Here is a 25,112-nt window from a genome sequence, read left to right on the forward strand (position 1 = left end):
TATTTTTACATATTTCATGCTTGACCACAGCAAGCTATCTTAATTTCTCTTCTCCCTCTCTCTCCCCCTTCCTGTTTAATTTCCTGTGTGTTACGCATCCTGACTTGCCTCCAAGTGATTTTGATTCCTCTCTTCCTCAGATGTGTTGGAAACAGAGAACAAAGCATGGCCACAGATCTGCAAATGGTAATTATTCCCATCTGCACAGTAGATGCCTCATTAGGTGGCACAGCCATGTGCACCTCTTGCCCTCAGCCTGCCTACAGCCTGACCCAAAGTTTCCCTTGCTCATTGGTGCCACCTCTTCAGCAAGACAGTGGGAAGCAATTCCTACCCTATGACAAGCCTTGTGGCATGTTTTTAGCCTTCATGACACAGGTGCAGCTCTAAAATGGCCATGGGGATTGGTAGCCATGAAACTGTGCACATGCATGTGTGAACAGTTCCTGGCCATGCAGGCGGGTGTGCTAAGTAAATTGTCAACAAGAATCCATCTTTCCCAACCCAATATGTTACCAATCAGGCAAACTATTAAGGAAAAAAAAAAAAAAAAAAAAAAAAAGGAGAAAAAAAGAGGCATATTTATTACTAGTCCATAAATAATTTTATGGATGGAAAATAATAGCACTCTTAAAGAGAGCATGGAGAACCAGTAATGAAAGTCTTTAATATAAACATCCATAGAGGAAGAGAACTGACCACAAGCTCCAATAAAACTGGAACATGCTTTAACCCCTGGTGAGAGGTGGAAAGCAAGCTTTCATCTAGGTAGGGCAGAGGGAGATTTCTGCCTTCGTGCTTAGCAAAAGAAGAAAGGAGGTCCATTTGTCATGGCTGGCACTAAAGACTGAAGCTGGAAAGTAGGTTGTGAGCACAGACAGAAGGAAGGGAAAAAAAAAACACATCAGTTTAAGGAATCTCTTTGGAGAAGCAGAGGAGCTCAGAGGGTAGAGAGGCAGCAGCAAAGTTTGACTCTGGTTTGAGTGGGTGGCAGCCCTGCACACAGCAGCGGGTTGGAATTAGATGATTTTTAAGGCCCTTTCCAGCTGAAGCTGTTCTGTGGTTCTGCCGTGTGATTCTGAGAGCCCCAGGCTGATGTGCTGTGTAAAAGGCCTCCAGCAATGCAGGCCAGGTGTTCCTCAGGCTGCAAGGAGGCAGCAAGCCCAGCTTTCCAGCAACACCAGACAGGAGCCATGAAACCTCTGCACCACGGCTGCAGCCAGAAAATCAGTGCTGTAAAAATCACTTAGGTCTAACCCTTGGCTCTTCCATTCCCTGCTCCTCTGCCTGCTGGGATGAAGAGGTCTGATGCTCCAGGCTCTCTCCTGAAAGCCCCAAAGCCCCCAGGACTGGTATGGGGTCAGCAGGGGCAGCACCTGCATACCGTGGCTGGCTGCTGTGGGCTTTACAAAGAGTTCAGTGAGGTACACAGCCCTATCTGAGCAGCAGTTAAGACTCCTATAGCTCCTACAGAAGGACAGAAAAGAAGTGGCTCTGGTCACCAAAGTGCTGGGGCAAAGGCAAGCGAATCCTCTCATCCCTGACTGCACACCTTGCTTACCTTCAGCCAAACTCTCTCTCCGCTCAAGGGCATCTTCTCATCTGGATCCTGAGCATTCTCTTGGCTGGGAGCGCATGGGAACCAAGCAGCCTGGGAAAGGTCCTTTGGCACAGCGTGAAGGTAGGATTTACATGCCTGAAAGGAGAGCATTTCTGGTTTGCTTTTTTTTTTTTTTTTTAATACAGAAAGAAGAGAAGAAAGTGGGAGAAAGGTTTTGCAAGTTCTCTTATTCTCTAAAGTAAGGCACAATGCAATGTGAAGCAGAGACATGGTATTTCCTAGCATGAAGGTAGTTAGTTTGTGGGACTGACAGCTAAACATCCACCACATGCACATTAGACTTTTGTCCTTTTAGGATGCTGTAAATAAGATCTTGAGGTAGCACCTGTGGGGCTAATGACTGGCAGTAATGACCAGGCTCTAAGATGGTAGGAGGACCACAGTCTCTGTGACTGAGTCAACAAGATCTGAAGATGCAAACTGTTTGCCTGAATGCCAGATTTCAGCCACATCAGTAACCTCAGCCATCTCCATAGGCCTGCAGGACAAAGCCTAGGAGATAAGTACATGTGTCCTCCTAGAGCAGCAGGCACCTGAGGCCAAGGCTGCTCACTAAACACATGTGAACTAACAATTTAATGATGATTTGAATCTTGTGAAGGATGTGCCTTACATTAGGTCAACTGAAGTGCATGTGCAGATAGCTAAATATGTGCCCTCTCTACGCTTCTTCCCCTTCTTCAGTTTGTTAGCAAAGAATACACACACATTATGTTAAAACTGATCATGTGAAATCCCATTCTAGACCTCCAGGGCCCTGCTCCAAAACCTATATGAAAGATGGGAATTCTCCCATTGATTTTTGCTTTGGCTCCAGAACAGAGAGCTTGAGAGCAACGCAGATGTTGATGCATGTGTGATTTTTATCCTTTCAGGCCCTCACCTTATAGGGTATTCTATTTATTTATTTATTTGACTTTATAGCACTGCTCATACGCTCCAAGTTGCATATCAAGCTGATGGGATGGGGTGGTCACTATCTGTCAAACTGTATGGTGCAGAGGAGATGCTCCTTGTTTGGATGAGACCTCCATGCACTGCAGTTCCTGGCCCTAGGAACTGCTGAAAGAGGGATGTAAGAAATGTCCCAGTCATCTGCTGGCTCTCTGCATGGGAACACAGTAGTCCAGAGTTGCACTGATTTATTTATTTATTTATTTTTATTTCTTCTTTAGTACACTCCTGCACAGGCAGCGAATTCCCCAGCTTTACTACATGGACATTGCTAGAAAAGACCTAAAGACTTTTTTATTTTTATTTTTTTTAGTTTTTATCATGCCTAATCTCACCTTCGCAATGGGCTCTCCGGTGACCAAGGAAACAGGGCAGGACTTCTCATCCTGATGAGAGGCAAAAGCTTTTGCTGCCCACAGGTCCATGAATCCATCTGGTGTGTAGGGACCACAATCCATGACACTGGTGGTTTTCTCAAAGGGCTCACACACACCATCTCCATCATGCACATAGCACAGGCTTGGCTCCCCTAGAGGAGATGGAGAATGCCCTGCTTACAAACTGAGATCCAGCCACACATATTTCCTGTCCTAGGAGGCATGCTGGCCACTTGGCCTTGGGATTTCCCATCTCAAGGACCTGGCATGCCTTGGAGATGACCCCAGCTGCAGACTGACATTTTATTGTGATGTGGTGCTATGGACTGCGATGAGGGAGGTGTGAGTAGTTCACTGCTTGAGCAGTACACTGCTGAGTAAGGTTGCCTAAATCCGTTTGGACTCACCCACACAGTTGAAGCCTTTTTCCTTTTTACACTTCCTGGAACAGCCATCTCCATCCAGCAAATCCCCATCATCGCATTCTTCTTCCAGGCTCCTATAAGGACCACAGCAGGATTTTTTCACACCTTTGACTCACATTTCCTAGATGCTTCTTCCTAATAACAAGTGAGGACTCCATGTCTTGGGTCCATTTCCAAAGGACAACATGTGAAATAAAGGAAGGGGACACATCTTTCCAGGAGATTAAAAAAGGGAGAGTGCTCAGGTTGGATTGCTCATCCAGACCCTGCCCCTCACACAGAGTGCCTCCATCTCCTTTACATGCGATGTTTCACAAACGTAAGCTCTATAGCCCATTCTGATGGGAGGATTCAACAGTCATATACCCCTCACTGGAGGACCAACCCCATGATTCTCTTTGGAGCAGGGTGACCCGACAGCTTCAAGACCCTCCACTGAGAGGAAGGGGTTTCTTGACTTACACAGTCACCTTTCCATCCCCACAGTAGGGTGCTCCATGGACATGTACGAGTGGTGGGGATGCTTCTCCCAAGGTTGTTCCAGAGACTGCCTGCACCTGATAGCGGTACACTTGCCCAGGGGTGACTTCCCTGCAGGAACAGAAAGCATGAACAAAGAGCAGGAGAGAAGAATCCATTCATCTGCAACAAATTTGCTCACCCAGGCTATAAAAATCATATGTCTGTACCCAGGCAGCATCATGGTTTGATATATGTCTTCGTACATTAAAATGCCAGAGGCAGGGGCTGTGGGAAGAGGGTTGCTGCTATGTCATGCAGAGGAGCCTGCCTTTTTTTTTTTTTTTTTTTCCCCTAGGGTCTGAGCTGGGAAGAAGTTGCATTAACTCTAACAATCATTTTACTGGTTATGTTTCTGGGTTTAACGAGCTGCTTCTCGTTAGCAAGGGCTGTGCTAGCACAACGGGGCTGCAGCAGACTTCCTGAACTCTGAACAAGGAATCTGCTCACAGCATTGAGCACGGCAGTTCTCACAATAAGAACTCACACTAGCACCAAAAGGCAGCACTCACGTGTCGACAAACTCACGGTGCACCTGCACAGAGGTGGCAGGGGAACCATTGGCAAAAGGGGGATCCCGGAGGACGCGGTACTGGATGAGCTTACAGGAGGAGCAGAGGGAACTGTGAGGGAGGGAGGTCAGCAGGGCCGTGTCTATCTCCATCCTCTCGTCAAAGGTGTAGATTTTGACCCCGGACACCTTTTTGTGGATGTTGAGCTTTACGGTAAAGGGAACGTCACAGTAAGTGTCCAGCGGGCCTAAATGGATGGACTCCCCCTGCTCCATCAGGATTTCAATGTCAGCCAGTGCCTTGGGAGCATCTGTGGAGAGGTACGTGGTCCAGAGAGTGAGGGAGTCGGGGTAGACAGGGTGCAGGAAGCGCAGCTCCAGGATGCAGCCATCCGGCTGGGGACAGGGCACTGTCATGTTCATGTGGTAGAGGTGGAGTTCCGGGCTCCAGGCCTGCAGGCTGGGCTCACAGGGCTGGTCCACATCTGGGGGGCCTGGGCAGGAGGAGTGAAGAGCAAAAGGTGAGGACCCACCTCCTGGTTACACACACAAGCATCAGATCTGCATAGTCTTGTCTTACTGCCATTCAACCAATGGAGATGAGGAGATGCATGCTGCATCAGGTGCAGACCTAGTGCATTTCTATTGTACTCAGCAGGAGAAAGGTAGCTCTGGGCTTTCAGTCCCACCAAGCATCACCAGATTTCTTGTGTAGTGAAATACTCTCATCTTCACCAAAAACTGCAAGCATCCCCTGGGGCCCAGTAGTTCAAAGCCTGCATCTGTTTAAAGCCTGCATCAGTCTTCTAAAAAACCCCAAACCTGTCTCTTTTTCAACAGAGCCAACATGCGCTTGTGGTAATTACAGGCTGATGCAAAGGAGAAAATAACATCTAATACTTCCAGCTGTAGTTTTAATTTGCCAGTGAATCAGACAGGCGGGGGAAACAGGAACCACTGAAGATAAATGAGCCAAGCTTTCATTTGTTTGGTATCACTGAATAAGCACAAATTTGTGTATTTCTTCAACTTGCCTTTGTGCATGTGTGTGTGATTTGTACTGCTGGCAAGTGATAATTCCATGAAATGCAAAATCTAGAGATGAGTTTTCAGATGCTGAGCATCAGCTACATCCTGACACTCGTGTTCTCAGTGCATGGGCTTCAATCCATGGGGACAATGAAGTCCAAGCTGTACTTTCTCAGCCCTCACTCATTTTCTGTCAGCCTTGGTGGCTGATGCACATGCAAATGCACAGAACCAGCCTCCACAGGACCAGATCCAGGTCCTCTGGATCCACACCTTCCAACAACAGCATGGACACTACAGACAGCCTGTGAGATCGCTTCACCTGTTTTTCTCCTGCATTAGTGAGCCTCCCTGACAAGCAGACAATTAGCTCTCTCAGAGAAAGGCTCCATTTTCTTTTTCCAACCTCATCTCTGCTCGGGGGATTCACAGCCAAGGAAAGAGAAGAGTTTACCTTCTGCTTCTTCTGGGGTCCAGTAGCCAGAGGAATCACAGACACGAGGGGATGAGGCCTCGTGCACATATTGCCGAAAAGTGCCGTCCTCAGCACAGTCATCGCAGAGCGGGTCCAGTTCCCTGCAGACCAGAGATGCAGAGGAACAACATGTGTACTTGTGACCAGTTCATTTACCATCCAAGTTTACCCAGGCAGGATCGTAGTCTACCTAGATTTCGTTCTAGGGGTCTAGCCTCTTCTCCCAGGTAACAGCAATAGGACAAAAGGGGATGGCCTCAAGTTGTGCCAGGGGAGGTTCAGATTGGGTATTAGAAAAAAATATATATTCTCAGAAAGAGTGGCAAGGCATTCAAACAAGCTGCCAGGAAGGTGGTGGGGTCACGGTCTCTGGAGGTGTTCAAGAACTGTGGAGATGTGGCACTGAGTGACATGGTTTGGTGGGCATGGTGGAGTGGGTTGATAGTTGGACTAGATGTCCTTTGAGGTCTTTTTTCAAATGTTATGATTCTATGATTCCCTCTGGGTAGTCCCAGAGAGTCCTGGAAGAGTCTGCTCACAAACTGCTCCAGTCCCACCAAAGTGATTTGTTGGGTTGACTCAATGCCATGAGCACTGTGAGGCTCTCATGTCTGGGCAGGGGTCAGGCTCTTGCCCATCACCATTTATTTGAGAAGGCAGAGAGCACAGACCCTCTGCTTGTCCCAGCTGCCCTTAAACAATGTTTTTTGTTTGAACTACAAAGGACAGCTCTGCAAAAAATCTTTAAAACAACTTCAAAGTCTCCTCTTGTCCAGTAATAAAAGCACAGACCTGAAACTTGGTGGAAACTGGACAGTTTTAGTAAGAGGGGCTGCTTAGCAGAAGTGCTGGAGGCTTGTCCAGATCTCCGTTGACCTCCCAGCACTATCAGGAGGAAGAGAAGACACTGAGGCTGTGCACAGCTCGCTAGCTCAATGACTCTGATTCCTCAGCATTGTTTCTCCTGCTTGAAACGTTTCCTGACTTACCCCCAGTTACTTACACCGGGAGCCTGTGACAGCACTGGGAACGAAACCCAGCTTTTGCGGTTCCAGCTCCCTGCCTTAACCACAAGGCTGCATTTCCTCCTAGTAAATGGCTATTTTATACAATAAGTGCTAAATGAAGCTCATTTTTCATTCCGTGATTGCACTCTTGGGTTTAAGAATTGGCATCGCCTCCCATCACTCTTTGGCTTCCCCTCCCAGCACCCCGACAGCAGAAGGCTGGTGGCAAAGCCTGGTGCAGCAGCCTGCTCTCATAGCAGGGGGCTCTGCTGGAGCTGCCCAGGGGCAGGGAAAGGTTGGGGGCTGTGTATCTCCCCTCATCACCAGGCAGCTGCAGCGATGGCTGCCCGTATGGATCGGCTGAGGCTTGCCAGCTGGCGGGGGGTGTGAAAGGCATGCCAGCCCCCTCAAAGCCTTCACCGACTCCAGAAAGGCTCCTGTCCACCTCCCAGCTCTGTGCTGAGCAGCTTTGCCAGCAGATCCTCACTCATACAAGCCAATGCAAGGAGAACATCGCTCATGAGGCTTCAGCTGCAGCATATGGGCAGAGAGCTTTAAGATTGAGTCTGGACCTCAGGGGGCTTCTTGGACCCTTCATCAGGCTCTTGTGCAAGCTCCAGACCATTGCAGCAAGCATCACAGCAGCAGCTCTCACCTCTCGTTGATCACACCGCTGATGGGGGGCAGCCAGTAGATGCTGAGGGAATCCTGCGTCTGCCCCGTGACCATGGGTGGGATGGGGATGGGCGTGGGCTTCTTGCCCTGGCTCCAGCGCTGGTACACCAGGTCCAGGTAGCAATGCATCCGGGCCACTTGGTTGGGGGTGAAGGTGTTGGTGCAGTCATCGTCTGGGAACGAAGGGAAACATATAGGTCGAGCTGGGGGTGGCAAGGACTGGATGGGGGGCACGGCAGCGTGCATCTTCCCCGATCCCCAAACGCTCTTTCGGGGGATGAGTGCAAGACGCCTGCGGCTCCCCGGCCAGGCTTCGCTGGTGTCGTGTGTCCCCAATGCCACAAGATGGCGCTGCCTCAGCAGCCGCACGGCGGCTCCGATCTGCGAGGCCCATCACCCTGCCATACAGCAGAATTGCTCTGCAGGCTTCGATGCTCCTATGCTGATAGGAGGAACACCGTCCCATCTCAGCACGCCCTCAGAAATAGAACCCAAAGGGCTGAACGCGAAGGTCCGACTTTACATTCTTACGTGTTGACCTCAGCCTGTCGCATCCCTGCCCACCAGAGAGGAGCACACAAAAAGGGGGGCTGTGTGTGAAGGTGGAAGGAAGAGAAACCCAGCTTACTAGCAACGCTCACCCCTTCCAATTTCTAGCAGCTCACCAGTGTAACTCATGTAGTTGTTGAAGGGTGTTCCCGTGAAATACATCTGGCCACAGGTGTCGTTGGTAGGGTCTGGGTCCCGGCAGAGCTTGCTCTTTGGGGTCGGGGCAGTGTCAGCACAGAGGTCTCCTGTCTCCATAGATGGAGTTATCTCCCTGCAGGGGTCATCACAAGATTCCCGCTCACTCACTCCCTTGAAGACGTGGTACAGCCCCAGGACGTGCCCCACCTCGTGGATCATGGTGTTCGTGTGGCCAGACATGCCGTAATACGCAGGGTTGAGAACAACACCACCTGAAATTGCAAGCACGGAGAACATCATGAGGAGCAAGTGACAGCAGGCTGCAGTGACTCACCTGTGCTGACTGAAACTCTGTGCTGCTCAGATCACAGCTGAGATGCCAGATTCAGACCTGAAGGTGGACATATCCACCGTTCCCGCAGGAAAAGATCGAGTGGTTTCTCCTCTTTTTTCACACTGATGCCCTCAAAGCTTTCAATAATTTCAGCTAGCATTTCCCTCTGTGTCTTTTCCCATAAGTCAGCATCTGCTTTGGTGCACACAACTCCAAGCAAAGTCTGGAGCCAGAGCAAATGTAACGAGTTTGCAGTGATTGTCTTTTGAACCAGAGGACAAAAGATCTCCCCCTAGGTTAGACAGCTTGCCTGCAGGCTCAGGTGGCTAAAGCTGATGTCTGCTCCTAAGGCAGAAGAGGAGAACAAGTGCTTAGCAAAGTCCTGACACACTTGGCTTTGCCAGCTGGAAGCAACATTCAGCATGAGCCCAAAAGAAGACTGAAAAGCAGGGGCAGGTCCATACTGACCTTGTCCCAAACACCCTGCAGGACACAGCGTTTCTCCTTCCTGCCCACCTGCCTGCAGTGAGAAAAGCAAGGAGCAGTGATGCTGAGGAAAGCTAAAAGGAGCAGAGCCTTTGCTCAATGCCAACATCTCTGACTTCTGCTCCAGGGTGCAAGTTCTGTAATGGCTGTATGCCACACCTGCTGGGAAACTGCCCATGCTGGGTGCTCCAGAACAAAACTTCTCCCTCTTCTCCTCTCTTCCTTCCTTTTCTTTATTCTGCCCAAATGGAGACCTCAGTGGAAACTCTTCTTCCTTTCTCCCCGTTCTCTTGCTTTTCAGTAGCCATCTCCTCCCCCTTCCTTGCTCCCCTATCTCCTCCACGCTGCCTATGGTGCAGGAGCAAAAGCAGAATGGCATGGCAAGCTGGTTTTATCCCACTGCTGTTAACCTAGCTGTCCTGAATGGCAGTGCAGTGTATAGTTGGCTCTGACACAGCTTGCTCCCTCCTTTGCCTGGAGGATTTTCTGTGCCAGCTACCTCGCAGCAAAGTTTCGGCTACTGCATCTTTGCTTCTGATTGCTGCCCCTGCCAGCAAAATTAAAACTGGCAGAGGGCCACGGTGTGATCCCATCTCCAGCCACAGCAAGGACAGCTTGAATTCTGCTCCTGAATCAGCTCCGTGCACTACCAGACTCCCTCATGTCCTCGAGTACAGGGCATTCCTTCCAAGAGAGGGCTGCCTCCAGATCACAGTGTCCCTGGCAGGGGATCAGCAGAACTGTGACTCCTCTTGTGGAGCCATGCTGGACAAACACTGGGTTGGGCTGGAAAGGAGCCCTTAGAGGTGTCCTGAGCAATGCTTACAAACCCAACAGGTTGAAGGGGGGGGGTGAAGAAATAGGGGTGGCATCTTCTATGGAGTGTCCTGTGTTGTGTGGTGTGTGGAAAGGTGGGAGACAACAACAAGCTGTGACGTGGCACCATATCCTAGCTGAAAACTCATGCTGGTTGTTCTTTCTCCTGCATGGAGGGCAGTTTGTCGTCCCAGAGAAAGGATGGTTACAACATTGCTGTGTTCTCTTTCACCCCAGTTGTAGAACACCAGAGCAAAGGAGCTTGCACTGCTTAAGCTCCTGTTCCTACTGGTTTATGACTGGTTTCGATCCATAAGGAGCTGAGGGGTTGAAAATCCTTTCAGCACCTCCACGTTCAGTTGTGTCCTCTCATTCAGAAGGGTTCTGTACGCTGACCCTCTCCCATTTATCAGGCTGATAAGTAATACAGAGGGCACCCCATAGGTGGAGAGCCCAGTGGGGAGAGAGAAAGCTACTTTTCACTTCAGTCAAAACAAAACAGAAAGAAAAGACATCTCTGCAGCCAAACCCAAGCCTGAACAAGGCGGGGAGCTGCCTGCCCAAAGGTCTGGAAGGAGGAATGTGCATGCAGAAAGAAAATAATGTTCATAAATAAAAGAAGTGAAATGTGAAAGCCCTGCATGCATCCTGCAGCACTAACCACAGAGACGGTCAGAGGGGCACCAGAGGCTCTGCAACCAAACTGTCCTCCTTCCAGCAGAAACCCGATATTCTTCCCAAACAGGGGGAAAAAAAAATGGGATTCCAATACAAGGAGGGAGAGAGCTGTCGCAGGGGAGGGAGAGATGCCAAGGCTGGGATACCCTATTGCTCCCTCTTTGCTGCTGGCTTCCCCTAGCCCATTCCTCCCCCACACTCCATGAGGACATTTGTATTTTTAGTACTTTGTGTGGCTAATTAGATGGCAGGATTAAAAACAGCATGAGAACTGTGCCTGATTTCCAGAACCTCCATTCTCCCCCAGCTTCCTGGTGAGCAAAGAGCTGCAGAGAGCCCCTGCTTCAGACCCGGATGCTTTGTTTGCCCTCTTGGAGGGTCCTAGCTGTGAAGCTAAGGAAGTGTTTGCATCATCCCATTTCTCCAAGACCAGTCTCCTCTCTGGCACTCTGCACATCAGACCTTCCCCTCATCTCTGTCTCTCCTCTAGGAGATGGACTGAACTGAGCCCTCCTTCTCATGCCTGACCCCCAGGATCACCGTTTACACAACCAGGAGCTCCCAGTCCCAGGACCTCACTCTTCTGGTTGTAATGACCGAGCAAATGCAGATGGGCTCTGCTTCACGTTGACCCCAAAGAAGCCAAACTGCTCTTGGTTCAGGACTGTTTCAGAGAACACACGCTCAGGAACAGCAAACTGCAAGGCTAAACCTGTCTCACAGGCCAGCCTTCCCCAAGCACTGAGTCACAGCAATTAATGGAACAAACCCATGACCGTTAGTCAGACAGGAAGATGGCCATTGCCTAAGGTACCTTTGATGGAACGACTGGCCCTCCTTCAGGATCCAGTGACCTCAGCCAGATATATGAGCTGGCCTCTGCTTATATAACTACAGAAGATGGCCTCAGCTTATATAACCACCGAAAACGTTTATAACTTCAAATATTCATGATTCTGTTGCCTTCCTACCGTGTTTGTGCAAATACAGTTCTCCTGCAGATACACAAAATTTAAAGTGTTTATATTATTGCGTTGCTGGGATTCTGAGATAAGGCTTTTTGTTGCGGAGGGATGAATTTTGTATAGGATGGGAATTCTTCATCCCTGTCTTTTGTAGTTAAAGAGATGCACAAGAAAGTTCTCAGAATATGAACTCTGGATTCCAAGCAAGAACACGCTGAATTTGAGAAGAACTCACTGTGAGCATAGTGGAAACATCGAGGTAGTAATTATGGCTACATGGAGAAGTGCAAACAGACTTCAGATTTTGCCTCTGCTGCTGGCTGGCTGCAAGTTATCTCTGTCTTGTAGCTATAGCAGCTGAAACATGGCCTACAGAAACACCACAGACTGGGTCATGTTCTCCAAGTCAGTCATTGTCTTTTGCACTTCAGTGAGCACAGTTGCTGCTTGCCGGTATTTTGTAGAAGAAATGCTAAGTCACAGCTTGAAGCAGTGATGGAGCACCTGGTGGGAAGGCAGGGCCAACCCCAGAGAGCTCAGGTGCAATGAAGCTGAGTGACCAGAAGGGATGGAGCCAGGACCCACCCCTTCCCTGACCTCATTTAAGGGCTGGCAGTGGGGGCAAGGGGATCTTGCTGGAGATTCTTGCCACACCTGGGGTCTCTTGAAGGTAAGAAGTTTTTTATTTCTTTCTGTGCTTGTAGTTGTTGTGTTTGTGCAAGCCCTCACTTACTACAACAAAGGACCTTGCTGCTTTGCTGTTATTGCTGTGCTTTCCATCGTGTTACTAGTTGGCTGAGGGATTGCAGAAAGTGGAAATGCTTGTAGGAATGTGGAGAGGGCCTGCTCAGTGGATATGCTCAGGTGTTATGAAAGAGTTTCTACAGAGTTCAAAGCCCAGACTGAAAAACTACTGGCAGAGTGAAGAACAGTAACTTGAGAACAGTCATTCTATGGGTGTTGGGATGAAAGAAAGGGTTGAAACTGAAGAAAAGAGTTGGAGAAAGAAGTATTGTGGTACTTCTCTTGAATTCATCCATGGACATCCAGTTCTGGTAGAGATATGTAAACAAGTAGAGAGCAGAGTGTGACCAGAAGGTAGGTTAGCTTCTAGAAGTCAAGTAGAACTCCAAGACCAATCTGATTCAGTAGGAGAATCAAAGTAGAGGAGAACAGTTTTGGTGGAGGGTTATGTCTGTAAGGAACAAAGAGTGTGGTATCTCTGATGAGAGAGAACACAGGCTGGCCTTAAAATGTGACCATCAGGAAGGACAGGAGCCTAGCAGAAATCACTTGGAGGGAGGGAGTGTGTCTTGTTGGAGACTGGCTCCTGTGTTCTGTGAGGACCTGTCACCACCCCTTGCCACTGCTAGTTCCTTAAAGCTCAGAGAACTTTCTCAATTTACTATTCACTCCTCCCAAGATTTCCTTGCTCTTTCCTCCTTGCTGTACCTTCACATTTACTCAGATTCTCCAGTTACCTCCTACTCAGTCCTAAATTTCTTCTGTGCTGACAATAATATACATTGTGTGTGGTACGAAGCACTTGACGAGCCTACTGTTTACAGAGAACAGTCAGTCACCCTCCCTTCCCAGCTCATTAAACCTAAACCTAAGGACAGTCTCTAACCAAAGTCTTTGGTCTGTGCCAGAGCCTCGGAGAAGTTCAGATCCAGCTTCACACTTCACAGCTCTGGCACCAGAGCCAGGCCAACACTCCTCTTCCCCTGAACCTCTGCAGTAAAACCCTGATCCAACATTTCCAGATGGTGCCACTCTGCCTAAGGGCTCTGGCTGGACACGGGCTCCAAGAGCGGAGTTAAATGCAAGCTTTTGATTAAAGTGGTTACCCTGATTTCCCTTCTGTGCAACCCTTTGCAAGCCATTGGGTGGGGTCTGACGAGAACATGTATGGCTGAAGCACTTGCTGTAGGAAGATGATTGTCAAGCCGAACCTTGGAAACGATTTCTGGAAGCCGAGGGAATAAATTTCATGGAGATTTGCCTTCCTCAACTAGCGACTGTAGCACTATGCCATTGAAAAACCATTGAGGGAGGGAAGCTGGCAAAGAAGAGATTTAAAACAGGTCTTTAAGAGTAGTGTAAAACTGAAGAGTCGCACATCATACGCTGGTAAAAGCAGAAGGTCTAGGTCTGCTGTGCAGGTGTCACGAGTAATTATTTCCAGTAACTTATTGAGAAACACTTTAGATGTTTTGACTACAAAGTGTAAAGAGCTCTGCCAAAAAACTCCAACATTGAAGAGGAGGAGGGAGAGGCAGGAAAAAAGAGAGACGGTAGAAATAGGAGAAAACACACAGTGCATTTACGTTCTAGTGAAGCGTTGCAGTTTTAACAATTTTGGAGCTTGCCAGGACTGATGACCTTTATGGGCTGCCTTGAATTCACTGAAGCCAAAGAGTACCATGCCTTCAGCAAGTAGCAAGCCAAGTTATAAAAACATGGCTTAAATTTGATAGTTATCCTCACATTTGCAGCTGGATTTGGAAGTGGATGGTGCTTGGTGCTCTGCTCTGGAGTAGCTCATATCTGGAATCTTGGCTCTAAAGTAGCTGAGACCCCTTGTTTATGTTTCTCGTTGGTGAAGCTGACCATTCCTAGCATCCTGGTGGATGGGGTCTGGATAGTCTGAGAGAATCCACCCCACACCATTGTAGGATCAGCCTTTCCTAAACCAACAGGACTAAGGTGACTCTTGCCCCCTCTCCAGAGCCTGCAGCTCTACCCACCATCTCTTCACCAGTATGTCACAGGCTACCTGAACAGAATTGCTCAGTGCTGAAATGCCAACCCATGCCAAAGAAGGACTAAGCTGGAGGATCAACCCCGGAATTTCCTTAGTCATACTGTAAGTGAAGACAAAAGTCTTTGTCTCAAAATATGAGCTTGTTTTTTCTCCCAGCTCTACCTGAGAACAAATTCTAGTGCATCTTTTCAAACAGCCAACTGAGACAGAAGTGGAAAAACCCTGAGACCCCGTTAGTCAGGCAGCTTGCTTACCCAAGTGACTTAGGGCCTCTTTATCCCATGGCCAAGTGGCAGCACCAGCCAGCTCTTCCCTCACAGAGCTGGCAAAATAAACGTTGAGGAAGTGGGTGCTGTTCAGCTGCAGTGCCTCCTTCAGCTCCTTCACACTCATGTATGCCCTGCAAGGACAAGGGAGAGCAGACAGTCAGCAAACACATCAATGCAGCAAAGAGGACAAGTGAGAGCAGCCCACGGTTGGGTGGGATGCAGTCATGCAAATCCAAAGAATTGTTGCCAACGTTTTTAATCTGTTTGTAGGATTTCACAACCACGGTTCTACCCATTTCCTCCAGGCAACAAGTATGGTGGGTGGTGAAGAATGGGGAATCCCTGCAGAACGCAGGTATGTAGTGTATCAGAGGGTGTGCAGCCTCACCCCCATGCCTGCATGTTGCACAAGGAAGCAGAGTATGAACAACATTTTGCTCCAAGACATCTTCCAGCTCTGTTCAAAATGGAGTGTGGCCTGGCCTTGAAGAAATTATCTCTGAGTAGGTTGGGCTGGGATGGCTGCAGGAGAAGTTCTGGAGCTCTGAAATAAGGGAGAGAGAAGCAAGTTTGGAAATGGCTCCACCAAAGGGCATGTTTAGTGGGGAAACCTCATGGTCACACTGCTGCCTGTCTCTCCTCCAGTCTCTAAACTGTGACTAAACAGTTATTGGAATAAAAAAAGAAGTACCTGGAATGGGGATATCCAAGATATCCATTTCTGAAGGGCACAAGAAGGTGATGAACTGGGAGAGGCAAGAAACATTGCACTCGTCCTACTGTGAACAGCAGAGCAGCAGCACTCGTGGGTGCTGGGTCATCTCTGAAATGATCCTTACTGCATCCATGGGACTGGCATGTCTCAGTGCTTGGAAAAAGAATGGTAGTCAGGAAGTTTAGGTTTTGCTCTCCCATCTATGGGGTGCTTTTTGCATAGGTCAGATCTATTCTGCATTCACTGGTATACCAGCAGTGTTGATCTTTACAGAGTTCATGTCCTCAGCTTTGTTAAAGGATCAGGATTTAACTCAATAACAACAATTCCAATAAAAATAGTAGTGGGATTGTAGGGCCTTGGGCTCTGCTGCAAATGCCAGGTGCTCTTTTAAATTAACTACTAGTGTTTCCACTATTGGTGCCATGAACCTCATGAGCTGAGGCAGCACTGGGACAGGTAGCCCTAGACTGTCTCTGAGTCTTCAAAATCTGAGGAGCCTGACCCCACAGTTCATGAAGCCAAGGGGAAGGCTGCGTTAACTTAAGAGATCCTAAGGGGAAAGAAAACACATGGAAAGGCTTCAAATACATCACTGTGGAATGATGATGGAAACGCACCATTGTGGAAATATGTCATAAGAATGACTAAATCCCCAGCATAAGGCCAACAGCAACATTAAGGTGGTGAAAAGCATTTCACTTATTCCCATGCTTCCAGGAGCAATTGGCATCCTTGAGCCCTGCAGAGGGATCACAAAGGGAATACAACCATTTCTTTGCACTGGACCAGCCATGAAGGCTCACCGGCTGTGTTTGAACTAGCAGCTTCTGTAAAAGTGGTATCCATTAGAGCATTCCTCACCACGCTGAATTGTGGAAGAGAGAACTAAAAGTTAAACGTGGGCTAAGAGGAAAAAGGCATGTTATTGTCCAAGATGTGAAATGAGAAGGGAAGCCAGTGAGAAATGTGCAAATACACTGTTTGAAATGGCAAGATCCCTAGCGAAGTTATTATACCAACAGACTTGTTTAGAAAGAGAGAGGTTGCTACAGCAAATGGAAGAAAAGGAGGAGAAAGTGAATCAAAAATTTAAAGGAACAAGGCTTCAAAAGCACGCCAGAGCAGGATGGCATGTGGGAAGTAGCACATCGAATCAAGTGTGACCATCTTGCTGAATCTGAAATAGCATAGGTTTTCAGAAGTCATTACCAACTTTGCGAATATCAAATAATTGGAGTCTGCTGACTACGTTCCCCATAATTCCATTCTGATAGGCCATCCTGTCCTGGATGTCTCAGCCACCTTCTCTATGACAAAGCAGTTCCAAAACATCAGCCACTGCAGAAAAATCTTGGCTGAAGCATAAGGCAGCACTTAACGGTGGGATGAGATGACCATCTCTTCTTCACCAGGCCCTGAGATCTCCCACCACAAAGCAGCATTCCCAGCATGTTTTCCCCAGGCACATAAGCTTGTGGAAAGAAAAACTCTCCCAACCGGAAACAGCAAATTAGGATAACATGATCTCTTATTTGTGATGTCTCGCCTGAGCATCCCAGACACGCGCCACGCTGACGCCATCTCTGCAACCCAACCAAGATGGGAGCAGGCTGGGAGGAATAGATAGAGAGAAGAATAAATAAACCTGAAGGACATATTTGTGGCATGACTCGGAAGGAAGAAAAGCAAAAATTTCATAGAAATAGAGTACAAGGAGGGGAGAAAAAGCCTCCCTTATGCACCAGAGCTGCTCGGGGGACACAGAATTAAAAATAATGTTGATTCCTGACCTATGATATCTTGGAAAAATAGCCCCAAACCCTTCCAGGCTGTCCAAATTCCGAGAGCTAACGTCAGCCCTATTCAGAGGGATATTCCCGCTGCCTCTCTTCTGGAGACATCATGTTTTTCTGGCTGTCGCCTGCCGTTCCCTTGACACTAGCAACATTTTTTGGTCAACCCTTAATTATAAATAACTAATTTCCTCCATTGAAAGATCTGGATGGTTCAGAGTTGTGTTAAGGGTAGGGGGAGCAGTCCCAGCATGGAGATGCTCAGATGGATTGGATGGAAGAGGAGAGGAAGGGACTCTGCCCACCATGGCAAAGAAAGCATCACATTCTGCCGGCATCCCCAACAACACGAGCAAGACCAAAACGACCCTAGAATGGGCAACTCTGATTCCCCTCAAACCCTCTTTTCCATTGGCATTCCTAGCTGAGACAAGGAGCATGCAACTGGCGTCTTTGCCTGTCACTTACTGCCAAGGTCATGCTCTCCCTCCTTTTCGGCGCTTCTGTGATTTTCCCTGGGGATGGCAGAGAAGCTTTTGGTCTCCATGAAAGAACCAAATGACAGACTTCTCCTCTGCTCCCTGAATAGCTTCCCAGCTCCTTCAAGGTTGGAGAATTCTGAACTAGATGATATTTACGTGCCGTGGGTGCTGGTGCAAACTGACACACAAGTGCAGGGAAAGCCAGAAGGATACGTGAGGGGGAAAAAAATAATGAGGAAAAAAAAATCACCCAAGAAATAACACCCTCTTTGCACAGAGAATAAAGGAGAAGACAGAAGAGAGGCATAAAATGTCTTCAGTTTTGCAGACATTTCTCCAGGAGCATAAATAAACTCGGTGAGCAGCTAGAGCCACTTGGGCCTGGGGAGTATGTGCACCCCTGGGAGAGTGCAGCTCTCAAGAAGAGTATATGCAACAGTGGATGGAGAGTAAGGTAGGAAAGATCATAACCTGCCATTGCCAGCATGGACATGAACACCATTTGGAATGGTGATGTTTGAAGGACTGAGTCCAGATATGAGGGCTTCCATCACGCCAGTGCTCAGCAGCACTCACCTATGGCACTGCTAACTGAATGGTGCTAGTGAATAATCTGACTGCAAGGAAGGCTTAGGTACTGTGTGAACACTTGTAGAACTCATGGCTGCTGGAGAATCAGGATGGGGAAGCCTAGATCTTGCACTGTTCTACAGCAGTACAGTGGAGCAGCACTGATGCTTCTGTGGTCTTTGTAATTGGTCACGAGCACAGGACTGTGTATGGGACAGGATGTACTGTCACTGTGTGAAGTTTCATACAATCGGTGAAGGAGATGAAAACAGGAAGTCCAGCAGCTTCCATGACTGTCTCCAAAGAGGTGTGGATTCAGAGACCCGTAAGTGCAGCTGGAAGGGGCTTCCACAGGTCACGTAGTCTGACCTCTTAAGGTACAAAACATGTCTAATTACATGAAGTTGCTCAGGGCTATGCCCAGCTGAAAGCTGAACAGCTCAAAGGACAGAGGTTTCATTACCTCTCTTGGAAATCTACTCCACTATTTAGTTGCTTTCATGGAAAAAAAATCCTAACACCTAATCTAAATTCCTGATGCTCTAATGAAGGTTTGAAGACCCAAAGATTCCATTCTAAGCAGCTGAAAAAATCATACTTTGTTCCAAGCCTCCAAGGAAAGCCTTCATGTCCTTTCTTGTGTGTTTACTTGCACCATTTTTTCTTAATCCATGGGGGAGGCAGAATCTTTCTACTCATGGTTATAAGTCGAGGTCTGTGTTGACTTAGCCAATACAGAAGACTTGGTGTTCTTCAGCAAGCAGCAATTTCTGGCAAAAATAACAGGAATGCTGCTGGTGCAGAGGTGGGAAAGAGCAAAAGGATTTGCTAATCTACTGGTTGGTAGAATGGGCAACCAAACTCTTAACTCAATCTGATTTTGTTTAAGTTGAGAGAAAAGAAGCAAGAGCAGCAAAAAGTCTTGATGCCATAAAAATGGCCATTGGAATGACCAAGGAAAGGCAGAAAATGGCACTTCTGAATGAAAAGCAAGACCAACATGTACCACGCAGCACCATAAATCAAACTGAATTCTCTGGGTATTGCAGAGGATACAGTGTGTAATGCCACAGGAATTAAACTGCAATGCAAAAATAGAAGTCTTTTCCCTGTAGGCTTTTCAGAAGGGATGTGGGAGTGGGGTTGAATGGAAATTGTCCAAGTGCCCTCCATGGACAGCTGGAAAATACTTGAGACACAGCCAGCTCCAGGCTAACCATCCAGCCTAATGAAGTCACAGGGGATTCTGCTTTCATGTCTCTCATCCACCGCACCGAAATTCCTACTCCTGCCAAGCAGGGAGGATCCTTTCTTTCCCCAAACCTCTTCTTGACAAATGAGGAATCCCTCAGACTTCCCAGGAACATGAACCAGCCTGCCAGTAACTTGTGCTGACAGCGTGCTCCCCCAGGGCAGCAAAGGGTTAACACAAGGTGTTAAAGACAAAGAGCCACGACTCAGCAGGTGAAGGCAGGTGTTGAGCCAAGTGGCATGAATGTAATCGGGGGCAGACTCTGCATTCTCCATCTCATTAGTGAAGAGATGCTCCTCCATATGGTGAGCCGAAGCAAAGATCTTCCATTCATTCCTGCCATGCCTCTCCCTCCTGGCGACTCCATAAGGAATCTAAAGAGGTACTCCGCCAAATTCAGGCTTGCATGCACAAATCTTCCTTGGATTTGGGAATCCTCATTCCTATTCCCAGCACAGGAAATCTCAGGTGATGTGTAACCAGAAGTCTTCCTGTTAAGGCTCTTCAACTCCACCAGACCAGAAAGCTTTGAGCTCTGACTCCAGCCCAGCACTATGCTGCCATGCCACAAGCATCACTGCTGGCATCATGCAGCTTAAGAAGGCAGCTCAGTCATCTGGGCATCTAGCAGCACAGGCAGACATGTCTTGTCTGAGGGGCGAAGGAAAGCTGGAGGAAAAGACAGACCACTCCCTGGGCTGACAGGAGGCACAGCACCACTGGCAGGATGCCCTCTGTAATCCTTGGGAGTCCCTCATCAGCTTCATTGTGCGTTGGACTCCAGCACAAGAATCCAAAACCATTTGTGGTGTGCAGAGGATGAGAGCATCTCATTACGTCTTGGGTTTGCCTGGGAAGACCAACCCTGAGGCACTGGTAGCATTGGTCAAAGAGCAGCAGGGAGCAGCCATCACTAGCAGCATTGTATGAGAGACAGTTCAAACTTCTCACAAAGGCTTGAGTATCCAAATGTCAGCAAGGATGGCAGGCCAAAATGCTCCTATATGAGGACCGTGGGCTTCAGGGTTTCCTTCCCCAAGAGTAATTCCTGTTGCAGTCAGACTGAGGAAAACCTCAGTCTCTGTGTGGGATGTGGATTTGGCTTTGGGACTGAAGAAGCAGCAGCAGATGCTGCAGGGGCAGAGCTGTACTGGCACAGCTGCAGACAAGATCATAACAAGGGTTGTGGTTCGAGACTGTGCCCCTTCCGTGCAGATGTGGCACTGGGCACAGAGAGCAGAAGGCTGAAGACCATAGCACACAACAGATCCACTGCCAGCTACATCAGATGGGAGCATGTAACTTCCTGAGGTCAAATTTGGGTAAAAAAGAACAATACCGTCAGTGTCAGACTAGAAAGCCCTGCAGGGCGCTTTGCCCTGAGATAGGCTGAAGAATAAATGCTGCTCACAACAGCACGATCCAGTTATTCCTGGAAGTGCTCACTAACAAAATTCTTTAGTAAATCATCACTGCACCAGCAGAAGCCAATACTATTTTAGACAGGGTTTTGGTAAGCAGTGTAAGAATTATGAAAGAGCTGATGAAAGAAAGAAAACTTGTCCTGAACTAATTATGGCTTGATTGAGATTAATTTAGACGGAGGAATAAAGACAGTCCTTGAACTAAGAATGGAAAAACAGGACAGAGCAGCAGGCATTTCTGCATTGGAGAGGCTGGGAGAGCAGGGTGGAATGGGAATTCCCTGAAGTCAGGCTGACTCCAGTGAAAACAAAGAGCAAAAGACCCTTTCAGAAATAAGAAAAGCAACAGAAGAAACGAGGTCTGCTCAGCAGGGAAAGTGGGGCTGAAGATCAGTTTAACTGAGATTAAACTGCAGAAATCAAGGCGTTCACAGATAAAACTCAGTGGATATTTGCAGTGGGAGGCTAAGGAAGTGCCACCCTGAATCCAGAAGGACTGACACGGGGCATGTGACTGGAGAACAGCCATTGCGATACATCATTGGTGTCTGCAAAGTTGAACAAAGATCACAACAAGATAGGCTGATCCACTTGTCCTCGTGCTGACAGACTTTAAATCCACCTGCAAATCTCAATAGACTTCCAGCTTTCAAGGTCTCCAAGTCATTACTTCCACCCTCCCACCCCGCTTCCAAAAAATAATGGAAATTGATGGTTGGATGGAGCTGAGAGTCTGTATTTGAAATCCTGTTTCACCAAGAACCGAGCCACAAATTCATAACTTCTTCCAGCATTTCAGCCCTAAAGCATCGTTTGCTTCTGCCAAACAACCAAGGTCTACATACACTTGAAAGTTCATATAAAATAAGCCGAATGTTTCCCAAAAAGGTCCCGTGGGTGCCTGGCTTTGAGTTTGTGCTAGAGCTACCGATTCACCCCATGAACCTTCCTCCTTACCCCCTCAGGGAAGACTAACACATGCAGCTCCCATAAACTTCCTGGCTTATGTGACAATTCTTGTGTTGCTTAAGTATAATGGACCATCAACTTTCCCCTGGGATAAATTTGTCCCAGCAATCTGTGTTTTAGTGCTCTACATCTTGAGGGAGTTGATAGCGTTTGGGATTTATTTTAATGGGAGTTGGTAGCTGTGATCAATTGTAGGAGCTCTATTTCCACGGAAATGGGTATTTAATAGATTTTTGAAAATGGTAGTTATTGACCCAATGGGCCTTAATGGCTTAAAACCCATCTGATTGTAGTATGTAAGAGTAAATGCATATGATTTTCAAATTAATACTGGAATAGGTAGTAAAAACCCTTTTAAATTGCAGGGACGTGGTCAGTAGGGAGTTTCCATTTGCTTGTTTGGCCTTTCTATTTCTATCAGCATGAATCACGGCCATCTCTTCCTCAAAGAGACTTCCAATTTCCTCACAAGTGAGATCATCTTAAAACATGCGACACATCTGAGCCCCATTGAAGTAGAAGGACATCTTTCATTAGGGGAGAGCCAGGCTTTCAGAACGGCTGGCCTCTTGTGGTGGGAGCAGAGGACACGTGGAGCATCTCATCCTCCCTGGCCACACGCACTGTCCCTTGCTTCCTGCAAGCAATAGAAGTCAAAGGACCCCTGGGATTCAGCTCAACCTACAGGTTCTCACTTGAGGATCAGGCGCTCAAAGTTTCATGTAGAAAACTTGGTTCATTTGGAGGTTAGCATGTCCCAAAAATTTAAATAGGAGTGAACTCTAAAGGAACTCCAAACCCACAAGGTGAAACATGGATTTAAAGTTTTTCCAGCCCCGCAGCTCTCCAATATCTTCAAAGCCTCAGCAAAGGCTGCAATCACTGCCCACTTTGTACTCATCTCCTGACTGCAGGAACGTAGATACCGAATTTTTTATTTGTCTGAAACCAGCCTGTGGGTTCAGGCTTTGCAAAGAGTGTCGTGAATTGGAACAGGCTGCCCAGAGAGGCTGTGAGGTCTCCTTCTCTGGAAGGATGCAGAACCCTCCCGAACCTGTGTGATCTCCCGTAGGGAATCTGCTTTAGCAGAGGGGTTGGTCTTGATGATCTCTAGAGGCCCTTTCAAACACCTATAATTCTGTGATTCTGAGGTATCATCACTGCCAAACCCAGGAGAGTCCAAGCCATACATCCAGCAACAACATCATGAATAAGCAAGCCTGCAAATGGGATGGTGTCCCTCCCATTCCCTCTTACCTTCTCTTTCACAAACCCAACAAAGAAAGTTCTGAACAGCAAGTCATTGGAAAGGAGACAAATACTGTCATTCACTGCTAGTCTTCCAGCCCTGTAAGGCAGTTCCCTGTGTCATCCCTGAGGCAGTCCATAATGCATCCTCCCCCTGAAAGTATCCATACTCTGAGAGCGTGCAAGGAAGGAACAATGCCCATGGCCAAGTGTAGCTCTGTCTGAGTGCGTGACTGTTAGGACCCTGATGGGCTGGGCTTTCCACCTGTGTCCTGTGCTGACGCCTCACTTGTAGCAGACACTAAGGATGCTCAGTCAGTTGCGTTGGCTTGTAGAGAACCACCCTCTTTCACCCAAGGTTTATGCTTAAGGCCATCTGCAAAAGTGAAAAAGCCCCTGCAGACCTACCAGGGCTGCACGGGGACTGGTCCCAGGGAAGAAGAGTGGAGCTGGCATCATGGGATGTCACCACCTCCAAAGCCAGGGAAAGAGAGCTGGGTGCGTGAGGGGAGTTAATGGGAAGTATGTGAGAGAAGCAGAGCAGGAGACCCGGATCAGGAATAGGTGGGGAAGGCAAGAGCCTTGCAGACAACACAGCAGCAGCTCGGTGAGGCCAGGAGCCCAGCATCTTTGCACGTGGTTCTGCTCCAAATCCCAGCACGGGCAGCAGCGTGGCTCCAGCACATGCCAGCACGCCTCGGAAAGCTGTCCCCCGCCTGGCTGAGCACCCGCTGCCTTTTCCCAGTGTTGATGCTGGCTGCTGAGCCACCCGCATTACACAGAACATGTGTGAAGGAACATGTTTGCAGCCCCTTGCGGTTTTGCGAGGCAGAATTCAACAGTGGCAAGTTATTGTAGAGCAGGCTCCAAGCTAAACAAAGCCAGGTATGGTTCAGTTTCTGCCTGGGTTGTTTGTTTCAAAGAAAAATAGAAAACTTCCAGGGCCAGGGCTGAGACTTGCAGTGCTCTTTCCCTGTCTCAGACAGTACAGATAAGCTTGGTCCCCATCTAAACCGCAGGTGATCTGTTGTAAATCAGCTCTCTCTTCCTTTCTGCCAATGAACGAAGTAGCAGTCCAGGTGCAGGGAGGTGTCCCCAGGAGCCTGAAGCAGGATAACACTAGTGGGTGCAAGGCTCCTGCTGCTGCTGCTGCATGGGGAGCCAGCTATAGGGCTGGGGCAAGTTGTGCAGATAGCAGTGCCAGCTCGTGCCGTGCATTTAGTCAGGCCTGAACAGCTTCATTTCCTTTCATTAAATGCCTCTTTTAACCACCCAGGGTCTAGGAGGCAGCAGAGCAGAGCCCTAACACTGCATTGCTGCACAAGATGGCTAGGATTTTCATGCCTCAGTTTCCCCATCTGAAGAGCTGGAATTACCCCTCCTCACAGCACAGGCAGGTGGGCACCTCAGAAAGACAGCATTTGCTTGTGTGGGTGAAGGACCTTTCCCAGGGTTGGCAGCAGTGGGAGAATTTGCTGAGCAAGGATGAATTTGCTCATTGAAAGGCAAATACTCTTGGTGTTAGTCCAGAAGGAGATCAATACGGAGAAAGAGAGGAAAATAAATATGTTCAGTCCAAACATCCCCCCCTCTTCTTAAATAAGTAAACAAGGAGGGGAAAAATCAAGTCCCCAGCCCCCAACTTATTTTTAGGCCCAGGCAATTGGGTATCCCAGCCGGAGTGCATACAAGCCAGCATTCTAAAAATGCCTTTCTCGCGAACGTAAAAAGGATGCGAGATAATTATTTGGGGGAAGTTTTGTAATGTAACAGCCTTACTTTAACCACAAACAAGAGAAACACCAAGGCTACCACTGCTCCCTTTCCCGGAGCCCTCCGCCTTGCTCAGTTCGGGTGGGCTTGGGCTGCGTCGGATCCATCCTTCTCCCCACATCACCCTCTGCAAAGGGACAATTTGATTTCCTATATAACGGTGTCAGCAGAGCCAAGGCAAACTAAAAATGGTATGCTCGCTCAACAGCTCCAGTGTCCGCGGCGCAGCCTGCCAACCCAAACGTGCATCAATCATCCACAAGAGCCCATCAGCGTGGGGTTGATGGA

At 48.2% G+C, this 25,112-nt stretch overlaps 1 protein-coding gene across 1 annotated transcript in view; it reads right to left on the reverse strand.

Annotated features, from left to right (window-relative positions):
• PAPPA2 (pappalysin 2) overlaps positions 1 to 25,112 on the reverse strand; it is a gene marked incomplete at both ends in the record, with an annotated part of 71,787 nt that overhangs the window by 37,361 nt on the left and 9,314 nt on the right. Inside the window, 9 exons of the mRNA XM_079536280.1 lie at positions 1,562 to 1,696; positions 2,911 to 3,104; positions 3,360 to 3,451; positions 3,840 to 3,968; positions 4,409 to 4,901; positions 5,891 to 6,012; positions 7,574 to 7,766; positions 8,259 to 8,552; positions 14,581 to 14,726. Of these exons, the coding sequence (XP_079392406.1) occupies positions 1,562 to 1,696; positions 2,911 to 3,104; positions 3,360 to 3,451; positions 3,840 to 3,968; positions 4,409 to 4,901; positions 5,891 to 6,012; positions 7,574 to 7,766; positions 8,259 to 8,552; positions 14,581 to 14,726 (1,798 nt within the window). The remainder of the gene's footprint in view (positions 1 to 1,561; positions 1,697 to 2,910; positions 3,105 to 3,359; positions 3,452 to 3,839; positions 3,969 to 4,408; positions 4,902 to 5,890; positions 6,013 to 7,573; positions 7,767 to 8,258; positions 8,553 to 14,580; positions 14,727 to 25,112) is intronic.

The sequence above is a fragment of the Tetrao urogallus genome (genome assembly GCF_951394365.1).
Source record: "Tetrao urogallus genome assembly, chromosome: 5".
Classification (NCBI taxonomy): Eukaryota; Metazoa; Chordata; class Aves; order Galliformes; family Phasianidae; genus Tetrao; species Tetrao urogallus.